The 17128-nt window shown below is 37.4% G+C and overlaps 1 protein-coding gene across 5 annotated transcripts in view; it reads left to right on the forward strand.

Moving 5' to 3' along the window:
• ALDH1L2 (aldehyde dehydrogenase 1 family member L2) overlaps window positions 1–17128 on the forward strand; it is a 41062-nt gene that overhangs the window by 10259 nt on the left and 13675 nt on the right. For 2 of the 5 annotated variants that reach the window (XM_069807420.1, XM_069807424.1), the window contains 10 exons: window positions 3266–3407; window positions 5633–5867; window positions 8344–8509; window positions 9352–9453; window positions 11022–11111; window positions 12117–12251; window positions 12618–12743; window positions 14169–14260; window positions 15130–15277; window positions 16025–16144. In XM_069807420.1, the coding sequence (XP_069663521.1) occupies window positions 3266–3407; window positions 5633–5867; window positions 8344–8509; window positions 9352–9453; window positions 11022–11111; window positions 12117–12251; window positions 12618–12743; window positions 14169–14260; window positions 15130–15277; window positions 16025–16144 (1356 nt within the window). Of the gene's footprint in view, window positions 1–3265; window positions 3408–4632; window positions 4755–5632; window positions 5868–8343; window positions 8510–9351; window positions 9454–11021; window positions 11112–12116; window positions 12252–12617; window positions 12744–14168; window positions 14261–15129; window positions 15278–16024; window positions 16145–17128 lie in introns of those variants that run through there. The other 3 variants (XM_069807423.1, XM_069807422.1, XM_069807421.1) reach the window with 3 other exon arrangements.

Consider the following 17128-nt stretch of genomic DNA (forward strand, 5'->3'; position numbering starts at 1 on the left):
AAAACACCAAATTGTTTTTTGTTTCTGTGTAATCTTATAGAACTTTCCATTTTAATTGGTTGTTATGTCCACATTAAATTCTTCTAAAAGGATTTCCCACTTTCACAGGTCTAACTCATCTTGAGTTATCATTTTTATGTTCAGGAGAATTTCCCAGAGAAGATACAGGGTGGCTATAAGATCTCATGCAGTTGCTCAACTGTAATTTTTCAAATAAAACAGAATTGAAGGACTGAATTTGTGGTCTGGTCATGCAAACCCCTCCACATATGGGATTTCTTTTCTTTTTTTTTGCTCAGTAGAAATCCTTTGCATGGCTGACTTATGGGTTTGGCTCCTGCTTTCTGCTGATGGCAGTGTATGTGTTAATGTGCTACAAGCAAATTGCCACATCTAAGCCAGATGTTCATAGAAATCACACAATACACATGTACCATTCATTGGAGAAGTAACTCAAGAATCACAGCACATAACACAATTACCAGATCCATCTTGCAATTGAAATCAGTCCTCATTTGAGTAACTTTCTGTAAGTGTGAGACAGCAGAGCTGATTTGCTGCCAGGCTAATCTTTTTGTGCACTACAATGAAGAAATTGGACTTAGCCAGTCTGCAATCTTCTCAGTTTTACCAGTCTTATTTTTTTGTTTATTTGGGGACTGTGTTCTCTGCTTCTCACCATTTGTTGACTCAGTTCCACAACTAGCACAACTTAAGCACGTGTAGCTTTACTGAAACTGTGTTGATTTACAGCAACTGTTCATGATTTGGAACTGGGACTGGTATACAGTTCCATGTGATATGAGAATTGGACTTATTCACAGGGAAACATGAACTAAAAGTTAAGTTTAGGAATAGAGGGTGCATATGTTATTAACACTTTGTGAATAAGTGGAGAAAAAGTAGCTCTTAAGGTGGTGATAAATTCAGACTCAGAATTACCAGAAGATTGGCCAAGTATCAGAAAAGCAACAGAGTACAGCAGTGAGTACTTTAAAAGTACTTTTAAAAGGAGATTGGGTAAATTTGTAAAAGCAATCATATGACATGATTGCTTGTAAAGGCAGTGGACTAGATTTATTAGCTAAGAAGATCCCTTCCAGTCATGTTCTTACTGAGAGATGTTAACAAAGGACAAAAGTAGAATAAGTAACTCTCATCTGGATTATCTTTAATGTTTCTTCAATGTACTAGTTGGGCTACCACTGTAAATTAGCACAGTACAGAAATCAAAGGATTTCATACCACGCTAAACGTGTTCGGTGATCCAGCAGGTTAATCTTTCTCCATCTTGCCTGCTTTAGTTAAAATAATTAGGAAAATCTGATGATTACTTTTTATAATGCAGCAACATTTCTGCTGTAAAAGCAAACATATCAGTCATAAAGCACTGGTAATGAGGTCTACCTGCATCCATTGGGCCTTGCTAGATAAGGATTGCAAGGATAAATTGTGCTTATTGTAATTCAGAACAAGGTCTTGTGTTTATTAAGAAGAAAATAGTGAACATATTTTAGGCATTACTGCCAGCAGTGCAGCATTTGTTAGTAATATTGTCATCACCAGTCTCACAGACATTTTTTACCTGCCAACTCTAACAATCTGATTTTGAAAGAGCCTGAGTTATGTCCACCTTTGCATCTTACTACTTGTTACTACTGCAGTTGCACTAGTGCTGACTAATGCTGTAATACAGGGACAGTTTTACTATGCAGTTTTGTTCTGAGAGAAAATATTGTCTCTGGACAAATAGTTATCTCATTCTGTTTTATATAAAAGATAAAAAGCACACCTCAGTATTCCTGTAATGGAATGTACCAATTCATAACTCCCTTTTTTAAAAGGCCAACTGCATAACTAAAATGTCACTTGAAAACAGCAAAATAGATCCATAATATTTCAGCTGTAAAATGAATTGCAAAGAAATGGATTGTGGTTTTGGCTAACCTATTTTTCAGGACATTTCTCTTTGTCTTAGAATTTGTCATATGATCTGATGGGCAGTCCAGACCATTTGGTATCCAATCAACAACCCACTTAGTCAAGGTATCCTCATGTCCCAGCACCATAAGAAAGGGAAAAGAGGAGGGAGGAGAAAAACATACAAGTGCCAACATACAGAACAAATGCCAGTGGTTAAGATGTTTAGACAGTGCTTTGATTCCTCTTTATCATTCTGAGCTTATGGCATCTAATGGGTCATTCAGAAAAAATGGAAGACAAAGTCCAGTTGGAAAGATGAAGTTAAGAATAAAGGTGGGGAGTATGTGGATTTATCTTCTACCTTTCATTCAGACCTCCTAAAAGGAGGGATCTTTATAGTTTGAGACCAAGAATAGTTTCTACCAAATTCAGCTTTGAGGAAGGTTAAGTTTTCTGTTTATTCTGTGTGGATGTTTCCTTCATAATGAGGTCTGCTGCTCTGTTTGTTTTTCAAAGCTTTCCAGTTTTCAGTTTCCAGAAGCTGGTGAAAAATGCAAAGACAGTGCTTATAGGGACAGTTCCACCCTTCTGCCAGTACTTGCATACTCATTCCTGCTCCCCAGCTGGACCTGCATTAGGACTCATGGCAGTGCAATGAACTAGATCAGTGAATAGATCCAGTTAAGAATAAGCCACATTTTGCCAGGTCAGTGCCTCCCCAGCTTAGTACCCTAATCCAGTTCATGCAGCTACAGGAATACCAGTTCTGGGATAAAGGAGGTGTTAGAGGGGAGGGACCGGAGGTAGGGTGGGAGAGGGAGAGGTGCACAGCTGTCCCCTAAATCTAAAGGGACTCTGAAGGAATTAGTAGTTTTCTCAGGGTGCAAGCACTTGAATAACATAGCAGTACATGATATCCTGATAGCATAGTAGTGTGGTGATTCGAATTATCCTAAACATAAAAAGTTGGGGGAGTTATTTGCACCTACTCAGTCTGAAGAAGCTTAAAAGCACATATCCAGTGTACTGGGATGCAAACGCAGAAGGCAGTGGAAGTCCAGCAAGGGAACATCACATGTAGCAGTATTTCCCTGTAGAAGGATCAAATGGGTCATCATTACCTTTAACTTGGCAGGAACAATGCAAGCATGTCTGAATTGTACATTGCCTGTCATTAATATAAAAAAATTGACTATTATTCCTTCAAAGGTGATTTGGGCAGAGAGACTATTCCATTTTAAATCAAAATGAAATTGATCAAGAAAGAGCAAGAGAGAAATGTAAGCAACAACATATTTTATTTGCATCCTAGAACATGGTTTGTTTTAATTCTTTTTACCAGGCTTATCAACATAAGCTAAAGCTAGCCCTTATAGGTCAAAGTATTTTTGGACAAGAAGTTTATAACAAGCTGAGAAAAGAGGGTCATAAAGTTGTGGGAGTATTCACAGTGCCTGACAAGAATGGACAAGCCGATCCTTTGGGTAAGTGTAACCTTAATCCAAATGTTAAAATTACAGGCAGACATAACAAACTTGCCTTTTCATGAGAAGGTGGTATCTATATGGGAATGACTTGCATATATTGCCTTTATTACACTGGATTCAGCATAAGAATGATGCTTTAACAAACACAAGTCCCAGAACCAGTTTAACCTTGTCAGTTAGTCATTATTTAAATCTTTTCTAACCATACCGGGCCATACATTAAGATATCTGAAAAATAAATTAATCTAGGTACCTTATTTGAACGTACATCCTAGAGGTAATTATCCTGAACTAGGTCTGTATCTTAAAGCAAATAGCTGCTCAGCCTGTACTCGAGCACAAATTGTCACCTGTTTCACTGTGCTGTCCAGGACACTCAAGGCATGGAGCCAAGACTGTTTATCCCTGGTGTTCTGCCCTTTCTAACAAGCTTGCATGCGGCAGTGTACCTGAAGAGCCTATTTCTCTTCCACCTGGACTATTGAAAACCCATTGAAAAGGTTAGAGGAGGCTTTGCTCTCCCTTTTTCCACTGTCAAGATGCATAAGGATTTTCTAGACTTCCTAAAGAAAGAGTTGTTGCCTGACAGGTATTCAGAATTGTACTCATAGAACAGAGCCCAGTGTGACAAAGAAGCTACTTTGGAATCATCTGAATTGTAACTTTTTTTTTTTCAGTGGCATAAAAACAGTGAGTTAATATGATTAGCAAAGAGAAAGAAGTGCCAGAATGGAATGTACCTTTATGGATAATCTGAAATTAAAACTTTAAAACTACATTCCATGAGCTGTCTCAAGTCTCTCTCTCTTTTTTTTTTTTGGTCCTGACATGTTTTCACAAAACTCTTATGAGGGAAGAATCAAACATAATTTTTGCTTACCTGGGCTATGGCACTCCCAAACTAGCATATAGTTCTCAAGTTTATTACATTCTGTAACTCTATGTCATTAAAAGATATAATCACACTTTGGAAGAATTAGAGGAGGTAACTATTAGTTTAGAAAAAGACAATTCGACTATCCAGCTCTGGAAGCATACCATAACACTTGGTTACACTATGTAAACTATTGTTGTACAGTTATTACCTGAGCAGATGTAACTAAGTAAATCTTCCACTGATTTCTATCATATATTTATTGTAACTAAACCATAGAATTAGTTTATTGCTCTCCTAATGAAAAAAAAGGAAATTGCTGGATACTTTGTTGCTTTTTACTTCCAGATGACTCAAAAAGCTTAAGTCTCAAGTGAAATTTGCTCATGTTTCTGTATCCTCAGACAGCTACAATTTTTGTTTCTAAAGGTAATTGAAGTACACACTAACTTCTATGGAATGATATTTAAGTAAGTATTTAAGACCTAAGTTAATAGGCTAAAGATGCGTCAGCTCAAACTCAAGTTCCAACTTCAGAAGTGAAAAAGAGAAAGGAAAGTATGAAAATGTGTTTAGAAATATAAATTAAATTAGGTGAATTTTCCATACCTCTTCTTGTTTTCCCTTTTCTTCCTATTACACATACAACTCAACAGATGTAGAGTTTGACTCTACTATCCTACTCTCTGTGATGAGTTATAAAGTGGTTGCACAATGGAATTTATCAAACACTTAAAAATTCTCTCTGCAATTAGTGCAGTTGTTTTTTCTCACCTTTAAGCCTAATTTTAGGTGTAGCTGTGTGTTTCACAGATAAGTGAAAGTATATCCAGAAGGCATCAGTAAACAGTATTTTGAAGAAATTACTGAAGGCCATTAGCATCTGTAATTATTTGTACCACATGGCAATGTGACAAAATGCTGACATGAGTGAATCTTACTTGTACGTAGTCATATTCACATACAAATTGCTGAAGTGGAAAATTAAGTTCTGCTAAATGAAACCAGTTGCAGGCAAATGTAATGAACAGAAAAGAAATGAAGTGTCACTGTTAAATAGTCAATAACATTCATCACTGTTTCCTGCTTTCATTGGTACTTATTAGCCAAGTTGTAAGAGTGAACTTAAAGTTGAGAATGACATCAGCTGTAGGAATGAGAATCAAAGACAGAATTAATAAAATATATCCAAGTGCAAAGGTTTTTAAACAGCATACAGAACAGTACGAAGGGCATTCTGTAATCATATGCTTGATCTGCTGGGGTTGTCATGCAATATCTCTTTGATTTCAGTTTGAATTTTTAACACAAATGCGGATTAAAAAAAAAAATTGTTCTTTCCCCTCAGCACTGGCAGCAGAGAAGGACGGCACTCCTGTTTTTAAGTTCCCCAGATGGAGAGCTAAAGGCAAGCCTATCCAGGAAGTAGTTGCAGCCTACAAATCGGTTGGAGCAGAGCTAAATGTCCTTCCATTCTGTACACAGTTCATCCCCATGGATGTCATTGACTGCCCAAAACATGGCTCAATTATTTACCATCCATCCATCCTACCACGCCACCGAGGAGCTTCTGCAATCAACTGGTGAGTTTTATGCATCAAAACTATATGTATGTCACGTTATGATGTTGGTCTGTACCCATTACTAATGAAAATGCTGGCACAGTTCTGTTGACTTGCAACTGCTCTGAAGGAACTTCTCTGAAGCAGCTGAGTATTTGGTTCATGATCTGCACTTCATACCTAAGATTCGTTATGATTTCCAATGCAAGTGCAGCTGTTATTCTGGGAAGATCAGTGATGTGATCTGTACATTCATACATTTTACTCACATAGGCAAATCGACGATCTGGAGTTTTCATAGGCAGGACACTGCTCTTGTAGCTCATCCTCCACAAACACTAAATAACTATCACAACAGGTCTTGATGCAGAGCCTAAGATTTCACAGAAGGGAAGGGAGAGAGAGAATAGAATCCACAAGAATAAAACTTTATCTGGCTGTTCTCCTGAGCAATGCACAAGGCTAGATTCAAAATGTTACTGTGAAAGAACTACACTGCAGTAATGACCACAGTAGACTCAGATCTAGCATTCTTGTGACAACAGAAATACCATTATCACACTGTTTAAATTCAATAAGAAATTGTCTAAATACGAAGAAACAATTTTAAAATAATCTTACAGGCAGCATGGTGATTATCTAAAGACACAGTGTTGTAGATTCAAAGCAACAGCATATTTTGCTTTGGTTTGTTTGTTATTTTTAATCCTTAATGGCAAAAATGCTAAACTGAAGTACTTAAATAGAGGAGTAAAGGAGACTATTAGAGACATAAGGAAATCCTTCAAAAAGTGGCAGTTGTGTCCAAGTGGGGAAAAACTCTGGCAAATCAGGTGAAGAATGAAAGTAAAGCAGTCCAGAAAAGAAAAGGCATAAAATTGAATAATAACAATTTTCCCAAATACATTAAAGGTGGGAGGTATGTAGGGTGATATAGGTGTTTAATTTTAAAAAGGTGCTTATCAAAGAGAACACCATAGTAGGAAATCTGTATTGGTATTCAGGATGGAGGAGCTTAAGACGTTACTACCATGCCCTTCTTTGTGTAGAATAAGTCAGAACAATTCTCTTGAGCTGAACTGTGAGCAGAAGAGATTTTAGATAAACTGATGAATGAATAAAAATCTCTTCTCAGGACCAGGGGACTTTCAAAGTTTCTGCAGGTTTGGGACAGCCTAAAGTGTTTCTGTTCCTTCAGATTGTGATAGTGCAGGAGACTGGAAAACAGCAAGAGCAATACCAGTTTTAAAAGGGCTGAAAGGGAAAGCCAGGAAACTTTAGACCAGTCAATCTGATTTCAATCTGTAATAAAGAATACACTTTCTACACAAATGGGTAAATGTGATAATGTGAAAGTAAGATTAAGAAAATGAGAGGTCAAATTCAAAGTTAAAAAACATAAGGTAATGCACATAAGGGGGGAAAAAAACTGACTATATGTAAGCTATAATAACATTTAGGTTAATTGTTGTTACTGAGAAAACAGACCATGGAAGGATCTTAAATACTGTCTGCATCTCAGTCAGAACATGAAGGAACTAGAAATGCTTCAGAAAAGGCTAAGAAAGATAGTCAAAGGTATAAAACAGCTTCCACATGGCAGGAGACAAATCTAGGAGTCTTCAGATGGGAAAAGAGGTCATTGGGAAAGAAATATGTCTCCTAGCAGTGTATTAAGCCATGAAAGACATGGCAAGGTAAATAAGGAACTATTGCTCATTCTTAATCAAAAGTTAGGGGGCAGCCAGCAAAGAGATCAGGTAGTGGAATTTGACATAATGAAGGAGTGTATTTGGGTTTATGTGGCGGGGTTTTGGTAGCAGGGGAGGGGCTGCAGGGGGGCTCCTGTGAGAAGGTGCCAGAAGCTTCCCCGGCTCCGAGTCAGACCCGCCTCTGGCCAAGGCCAACCACAATCAGTGACAGTGGTAGCACCTCTGGGATAACATATTTAAGAAGGGGAACCTGCCATGGGGGAGGAGATTGGAATGTGAGAGAAACCCCTGCAGACAGGAGCAAGGGAAGAGTGTGAGGAGTCCTCCCCCTGAGGAGGAAGGAGCGGCAGAGACAATGTGTGAGGAACTGACCCCAACCGCCATTCCCCGTCCCCCTGTGCTGCTGGGGAGGAGAGTTGAGCCCAGGAAAGAGGGAGGGGTGGGGGGAAGATGTTCTAAGATTTTATTTTACTTCTCATTATCCTACTCTGATTTGCTTGGTTACAAATTAAATTGATTTTGGTTTTTTCCCCAAGTCAAGTCTGGTTTGCCCATGACCATAATGCTGGATTCAGTTGCAGCATTTCTTATGTTGCTTTGTGGAAAACCACACATCAAGAGTGTCAATACTGTGGGTTCCTGACTATGAAATGAGCAATGAATTAAAGACAGTTAGGATTTTCTTTTCTATCTACCTAAAGTAAATGAATGTGTAACAGATGGGTTGATATCCCTGACTACTTTCATACTGTCTGTATTTACTGTAAGGCTTTTTTTATGTCCAGGACTTTAATTCAAGGAGATAAGAAAGCAGGATTTACTATTTTTTGGGCTGATGATGGTTTGGACACTGGACCAATCCTTCTGCAGCGAGAATGTGACGTTGGCCAAAACGATACTGTGGATGACCTGTATAACCGGTTTCTCTTCCCAGAAGGAATAAAGGCTATGGTATGTTTACCTGTACTAAATATCAACATTTTAAGTGGAGAAGAAAAGCATCTGCTGGAGTTTGAAAGCAAAGGAAATATAGACAAGATGCATGCATTCGGAAAGACAGAGGTTGTGGTGTTCAGTTGACTCCTAGACTTCAGTGGAGCCGTGCTGCTTCACGACAGCTGAGGAGGTGGCCTCAGAATATTTGTTGCTGGCAGCAGGCAAAACATATCCTGTTTCCACAGAAGGCAAGAAGTCAAATTTGTCTGGAGTGTGGCTCTTTCCACAGATTTCTTGAATGTTTTTACAAGGTGAAATTTTTTAAAGGCTCAGAGAGAACAGAAAGTTAGGGTAAGGTTGAAAAAAAAAAGGGGGGGCGGTGTTTAAGTTCAGAGCCCTGGTGGATTGGCTTTGGATTTTGTATGCTTGTCCTTTTTCGTATTGTTTTAAAATGAAGAAATGAAAATGCATAAAAAATACTCAGCATGGATCGTTAGAGAAATTTTTTCTCTCTCCATTTAAATGCAGAGAAATAACTTTTTGCAGAAAGAAAAAGGAAAGAATTGAATGCAGTCATACAGAGCCACATTCTAGTCCTGCAGAATTTAGGCAGCTGCTATATGTTTGGTGACTAGGTACTCCCATCAAATTTCTGAGGCTATTTCTTTTGTCAAAGAAGTTTAAGTGTATGCGTATGTTAATCGGTGTATCATTGGTCCCCTAGATTTTGGAAATCCTAGGTTTTAAAAATAAACCGGTTCCCCTTGTGGCAGAAAGTCTTTTGCTGTCATTCACAAGTATGACTGAGGAAAAAAGGCAAACCGAGCTAACAATAAATCTGTTACTTTTTCGCTTAGGTGGAAGCTGTACATCTAATTGCTGATGGTAAGGCCCCTCGTATACCTCAGCCTAAAGAAGGGGCAACATATGAAGGGATCCAGAAAAAGGAAAATGCAGAGGTAGTGTTAAATAGCACTGTGCTTTGTGCATATCACCAGAAAAGTTGTTATCAACTCAGATCACAGTAGTAGTGATATGAATTTAAGATTAATTTCAACTCAGTTGTTTCCCCACCTCTTATTCCTGGGATAAGTCCAAGAATGCATGTAATGGAGCCCCAGGTTAAGTTCCTATTTCCTTTCAGCAGTTACATATATTTAGAAACCTGGTGTTCTACTTGGGATCATCTACACACAGCTAGATGGCAGCTGCACCTTCAGTGGATTCTTAATATGTTACCAGACTTTTAAATACAGCACTGAATGAAGATAGCTCTCTTTGTTTACCAACAGTCCATACTAAATTCTCTACCAGAAATAGATTTGATGTTAGCAAAAGCAAGTGTTGGCACCTTTCCTGTTGGCACCAGGAAAAAAAAAATATAGGTCACGTAAACAAACAACAGAAAAAAATATATTTAAGCATCCATATAAGAATTATATAAGCACCCCCACTGCATTAGCTGGATCTTCTTTGTGGTTGGGAGGGCCACCATAAAATGATAGTGAATGCTGCCTTTAATACCTTCTTTTCCTTTTCTAGACCAGTGCAGAAGTTTTTAAAAAAAATAAAAAGTAAAAATTATTCCCAAAATGTCAGTCTCTTGTCCATGGTGAATATAGTCCTTTCCACCTGAAATATTGTAGGTGATGATAACTTTTTATCATATTTCAATTCCTGCCTTACCTTAGAAACAAATAGCTTTGCATAAGGATATTTTTATTCATTCATAAGGAGCTTCCTTGGGGTGAACTAGCTTAATCTTCCTGCTGTAAAACACTTCTCATTGGCTTATAACTTGCTTCTAAATATTCCTTGTGCTTAAACTAAGAAGGATGCTGGGTACCTGAGATTTGTTATTTAATAGCTATTCTGATTCTTTAATTAATTTTGTATATATACTCACAATATTGCAAAGATAAAGGAATACATTTTCACTGGTTTTACACATTAAATATACATGACATTCTTAAAACATTATTTCCTTTTTCCTCAAAGTCTTGCAGGAATTGCAAGTTGTAGTGGGAATTCCATTCATGAAACAATTTATAAAGGGTTAGTAAATGATTAGAAAGTATTTTAATAAAAGTTTGTGGTTTTATTAAAGAAGGTAGGATCCGAGCAATAAATAGATCATTTTCAGCAGAAGGTGATATCCCAGATGTACACTTATTCCCATTTATACTATGCTTATTAAATTTATTAATCATAATATTAATTATTTAGGAATGATTACCTAGTAGCAAGATTTATATTTTCATTATATTAGTGTGAGAAGGAGAATCTATGATATAGACTGCACAGAACACAAGAGTGCTAAGAGCATCCAATTTGATAGGTCTTTGATGATTAGCCATCTGGAGATCACTGATTTTCCTTTATTAGACCAGACCCTTTCTGTGTTCTTAAATAAATGAAGAGTTGAAAGAGAAGGAGGGAGAGTTTGTAATTCTTATATAGGAAAACATTACTAACTTGATTTATGCCTAAACACAGAAGAATTACCTGGCATGTCTTGATTTCCTAGATCTCCTGGGACCAACCTGCAGCAGCTTTGCACAATTGGATTCGAGGGCATGACAAAGTGCCTGGAGCATGGGCAACAATAGATGGCCAGGTATGCTCTGAAAATCAGGAGAATATTCTTCTTTTCTATAACCTCTTTTTGACCTTTTTTATTATAAAACTAAAGGTGTCTGCACACAGGTGAATATAAATGAGAGTTACATTGCAGTAGCTCTCATTTTATGACTGTATGTTTTATATATATCTCAAACAGGCACCTAAACAAATGTACAGAACACAGTAGTTAAGATTTAAAAAAAAAAAACAAGCAGCATGGTACAAAGCAATAAGTAAGAAGGGTAGAACCAAACTGTGCCAGTCATTTTGTGAAGTAGGCATGCATTACAGTATAATGCAACCCATGCTGTACAGTGGGCAACATCACAGTATTAACAGCAAAGTGAAACACTGTGAGCTACTGAAATAACAAAGAAGGTTTTATTTAAAGAGATTTGGGCCTAGATCATTTGTAGAAATAAATCTATCTCATTTTATCCGAAACCAACTACTTCCTTTCAGTGTATTAAAAGTACTGTACATTTGATCCACATTGTACTTACATAAAATATTTTAAAAATTGCATTATCTTTCCTGCCTGTGATGTCCAGATTTTGTTACTTAACTGTTAGCCATCTGCTGGTAAGCTGCTCCAAAAGCCCTGCCCTAATAACCAGAACTGTTGCTGATTTGAGAGCCCAGAAAGAACAGAAATGCCCCAGAAAGGCAGTGTTCAGCATTGCCAGCCTGGGAGCAGAGCCGGACTCCACCGGTCACAGTCAGGCTTCTGCCAGTCTCTTCCTCTGGGCATGCACTGAAAAAAGCTGCTTCCCTTTCTGCACTGGTTCCAGCATGCACATTGTTACAGCTAAGCAGCTCCACAGGTTTAGGCAGCTTGCAAAGTTTTACATGTCCTGGGTTGTAAAGATACAGAGATAATGTTGTAACATGTTTTCCATGTGTAAGTACTTATATTTAAGCTTCAAAACAGTATAATTTCACTATTAGAATTTTAGAGCATGTTTGGAATCTGTGCACTTTTAATTCCATTTATTTTTAGGTGGTTACTTTTTATGGGTCATCATTACTTGATGCTTCAGTGCCTGCTGGACAAGAGCTGGCAATAAAAGGTGCTTCAAGACCTGGACTTGTAACCAAGAATGGTCTAGTCGTTTTTGGTAATGATGGGAAGATGGTAAGTGCTCACCCTGGCAAGTGCAAGTAGTGTGGAATTGTCAGGCTATACAAATCCAGCTGCTAATGACAGACAGCTAATTTGTTTGGAGTTTATCAATCCTCTGCCATCCTGTAGAGGAGACATTAATGTTTTGCTTCTCACTCAATCCATATTCATTTCCAATATGGATTAAAATGTACCAATACTGGGAGAGAATCTGAAAGACAGGTAGGAGTGGCCTGTGTTAAATTACCTGCATCATAGCAGCTTTCCTGCAAGCCATTTATTTTACTATTTCAATAACCATATTAATGCCTAAGAACTCTTCACACAAGGATGTGTTACCTCCCAGATAATTTAAAATCATATCCTCTCATTTTTCAGGTACTAGTGAGAAATCTGCAGTTTGAGGATGGAAAAATGATCCCTGCATCTAAATACTTCTCTGCTGATGAGAAAACTGCCCTGGAACTTACAGAAGAGGAGAAAAAGATGGCAGAAGATATTAGGGTAATTCAATAAACTGCTTTAGTAGGATATTACTTCAGACAAAGGCATTACATACTTCTCATTATAAGCAAGGCATATCTTTTATTTAGCCATGCAAATTGCTTTTTGATAAAATGTACTCAAAGAGTATGGGGTTGAATCTTTAGTTATTGGCATTAATTCAGGTGGAATTGGGAATTCATTAGAGCATTTAGACATAACTTTAGGAAGTTTTCTTTCAGATATGAGTGATACAAAGACAATGATTGCAGGGTCAGTTATAGTAAATATCTTTGAATGATGAGGGTGGGAGTGAGGAAAAACAAATGGACCTTTGCCTCACAACAGTGAGGTTTTCAACACTGACAGACTTGGACAGTTCTGAAATCCTTTCTTCACTGTGGTGTTACTCACTAGGATGTGCTCAGAGTGGTCCTGTTGGACAAGCTCCAGGGAGACTTAGAACAGCAGCCTGAAAGAGAAAAGCAGCAGTTTTCTCGCTGTACCTGTGCATGCTGTCTCTCTTCTGCCACAACCACCCACACGGGGCTGGCTGGCAGAGGGATGCAGCAATGGGGCTGCTGGAGCAGAAAGCTCTCATAGCCAGAGAGGCACTTTGCTGCCCTCTCATGTAATCCATCCCTTCGTAGTGAGTGTCAGGGGCTTAACTGAAAGCCACATTTGTCATGAAAGTTTTGTGCCAGAGCAAGCGAATCACAGGTGTATTCCCTTCTGCTAACTCTGCTACAGGGTCAGTAACTTCTGACACAGGTCAGGCAGCTTGATGCACTAGTATTTTGAACAGCTGCTTCGAGATTACCTTGAACCTGCTTGCCAGCAGCATAAAACCTACCTGGAGCTATTGATTGACTGAGACAATAGCAAAAAGAAATATAAACTCTACTTCATGACACTACCTGCTTACTCTGAAACCTAATAATTAATTGAAATATTATGTTACCAGTTATTTCACTATTCATGTTAGCAGAAATCTCTACCTCATGCATGCAGCTTAAACTACTTCTCAGCTCTGCCTAGGTGCCAGAAATGCCATCAATCCAGTTGCAAAGTGCTCCAGGCTGTCTTTGCCTCTGCTGACAACATATTCCATAATGCAATGGGAAGTTATTATTTGGAGGCTAAAGATCTTTAAAAAACAGGCCTGAAAATTATTAGCATTATAGCTTTCAGGTTTCGTGCCTGATTAAGTAAAATTATCACGGACAAAATAATACTTTTTGATAAGCTAATTATGCTGAAGAATTTATTGGCTAATATCAGGTCTCCAGACGGTTCAAGACCCTCTTAAAATAATTTTCTGTTTTAGAATCCTTTGAAATAATACACGTCGTAGGCACAGGTACCATAGAAAATATGGTTTGATAAATACTTCTTACAATTAAAGGATTATTCATTATTGCCTCTGTTATTTTTATGTATTATTAGGCTATTTGGAAGGGAATTTTGAGCAATGTTGCTGTAATTGAGGATTCCACAGACTTCTTCAAATCTGGAGCATCCTCTATGCATGTTGTCAGGTAAGAAATATTCAAAATAATAAAATTTTGAAGCCAAAGTTAATGGAAACAAAGTTGTCATGGTGCTTTTAAATCAGGGTTGATCAAGTAGTGTTAAAAAAAAATCCCCCTATGTTTTCCAATACTCTAACTATTCCCTTTCCTACCTTTGAAAATGTGATATGGTTCTGCTCCCAAAATTAGGAGATATTGATGTAATCCTGCTCATTCTATCGAAGGAAAATTCCCCTTAACTTCAGGAACATCAGCCACATGGGGGAGCATGGTGATGCTCAGACTTGTCTGCATGCAGTGACAGGTATCTCAAGACCAGGGAGCTGACTGGGAAGCTCAGCAAAGAACTCCCCAGAGGGAAAGAGGAGCCTTTCACAGAAAGAATTGAGCCTATGCTTACAAGTACACTGAGTTCATGCTGTGTTGGGTCACCTTATTTACCTTCTTTTTGCAACTCAAATAGCCCAGGTTATAATATAAGACCAGCATTTCAGGTGTTTTTTTTTAACAAACTGATTATTGTCCCCGTTACTTACCAGTCTCATAGAGCTCTGAATGTCCTCCATGTATTGGTTAGATAGTCCCATATACTGTTTTATCAATCAATACATGCTATTTGTCATTTATTTCCAAAAGTTTACCTAAAAGTATTCCAGAACTGACATTTTCTTTTCTGTAACACCCCCAATTAAACCAACTGATTTCAGTAAAATTCACAACTTCTGTGCCACTATTGTCAGAGAAACACACACACACATATTCACACGCATACAAACTGGTGCCCAGTTTTGACCCCTTTCGACCTTCTAATGATTCAGTTATCTGAATAGTTCTTTCATTTGTAATTAAACTTATTCTTTCTTCAAAATCTTTAGAATGCTAGAAGAGATCAAACAGAAATATAGTGGACTTCAGCTACAGAATGAAGACGTGTATATGGCCACTAAGTTTGCAGACTTTATTCAAATGGCTGTCAGAAAATTCAGAGGAGAAGACAAAGAAGAAGAGTTAGTAATTGATTATGTAAGACCTTTTATTTTGCTTTTATTGCTTATTCTTTCTTGTTTTTTGGGGGGAGGGTAAATAATGCATTCTATTAGACTGCTTGATGCAGTAGGAAAAGCAAACAAATATTTGGTCATACAAACTCTTCTTTGTGACTTTTTTCTCCAGCTTTTATATATGTGCATTTTGGAATGCAAGTATATATGTAATGTCACTTACAGTGTACCAGAAACCAGAGGATCAAGAACATGCAGTAGAGTAGATCACACGTGGGCAGATATTCCTACCTCCCTTGCACCCTCCTGCCAGTATGCTTCAGTCAGAACAGTTTTGGAGCTTCTGCTTTCCTGAGGCAAACAATGCTAGATTTTTCTCCTAATAGTCTGTTTGAAAACTTTGTGTGGAAGGAGGATTGCATGTTTTTTAAGTCATTAAGTAAGTCAGGATTTCTTGAATTTGGGAATTATGCATTTGATTGAAGTCCACTAGGACCAGCCTTAACCAGGGCTTAGTATTGGTTTGAACAGAGAGATCCAATGATAAAAAAAAACCAGAAATCTGCTTAACTATCTCAGAATATGGTCACTGGTGTTCATGGAGAATATGATTTCCATTTCATTTTAGTCTTTTGTCCACTTCTAACAGCCATATGTACATTGTAAAATGTGGCTGGATGTTGTCTGAAGATATCAAAAGCTTGTTAAGCTACATTAAAATCTTAGTTATTAAAAGTTTAAATTAATTTGTTGTTTATTTCACTCTTAGGTTTCAAAAAATGTGAACAACATGACTGTGAATATGCCATACCAGTGTTTCATAAATGGACAATTCATAAATGCTGATGATGGAAAAACATATGACACTATAAATCCAGCAGATGGATCAGTGAGTAATTTCTAAATATGATCAATACCAGTTTATTTCAATTTCTTTGCCTATTAAAAAATCTAAACCACTAACTGAATATTGCCAATTTCAAAATCATACAGTACACTTTAAATAACCCCTAGAAGTAATTTGACATTTCCATTTAATTCTCAGTCTGTATATTTTACAGTTTTTGCATTTCAGTCAAGCCGCACAGTAAAAATAACCTACTTCGACTTCAACTATTATGTCAATTTCCATACCCAGCCATATGTTTTACCTTGGTTTCATTCTTGTTTAGCTTTGCAAACAAAAATTGCTGTAGTTTAGTTGCTAAAGGATAGGATACGGTATAAATTTCCTCTCAGTCATCAACTTCAGTTTTTACTTTACTTTTTTTTCGCAAGTCTGATGTCTTAGGGCAAGTGTAACTTTAAAATATCCTTTTAAATTCCCACTAAGAAAAATGACTCTTCAGTAGGAAAATATATGCAGTTGCACTTCAGCCCTGAACTACTGAATCTTGGTTGAGCAACTCATAACTATGTATTATAAATAGGAGTAGTGATTCTGTTGTCCATGTAATTGCCATTTAATTCTGGAGCAAATAAATTCTGCTGAAATCAATACCACAAATTTCATTGTCATTAGAAGTCAGACTCTGGTACTTTTCCTGAAACTCATTATGGAATTGAATAAAAGTCATAACAATTCTGTGTTAGAATTTACAATGTGTGTATTTATAGAACACAATCATCATAAAATACTACGTGTATATGGTGCCTTATGGTAACAGAAGCTCCATTCCTAAGAAATGGAACATGCAGGAGTCATTTTAGCATGTTTGGGTATTAGATCATAATACCACCTATAAAGACTTCCAATTTTTGTAATACCACATTGATTTTACATCTGGAAAGAGAGAGTGAAATCAAGTAGGATGATGGACCTTGATGTGAAGAGGGAGATAGATCTAGGAATCAGAGACCCTGTAGTGTCCTC

Source organism: Haliaeetus albicilla, chromosome 19, assembly GCF_947461875.1.
Source record: "Haliaeetus albicilla chromosome 19, bHalAlb1.1, whole genome shotgun sequence".
In the NCBI taxonomy this organism is placed as follows: domain Eukaryota; kingdom Metazoa; phylum Chordata; class Aves; order Accipitriformes; family Accipitridae; genus Haliaeetus; species Haliaeetus albicilla.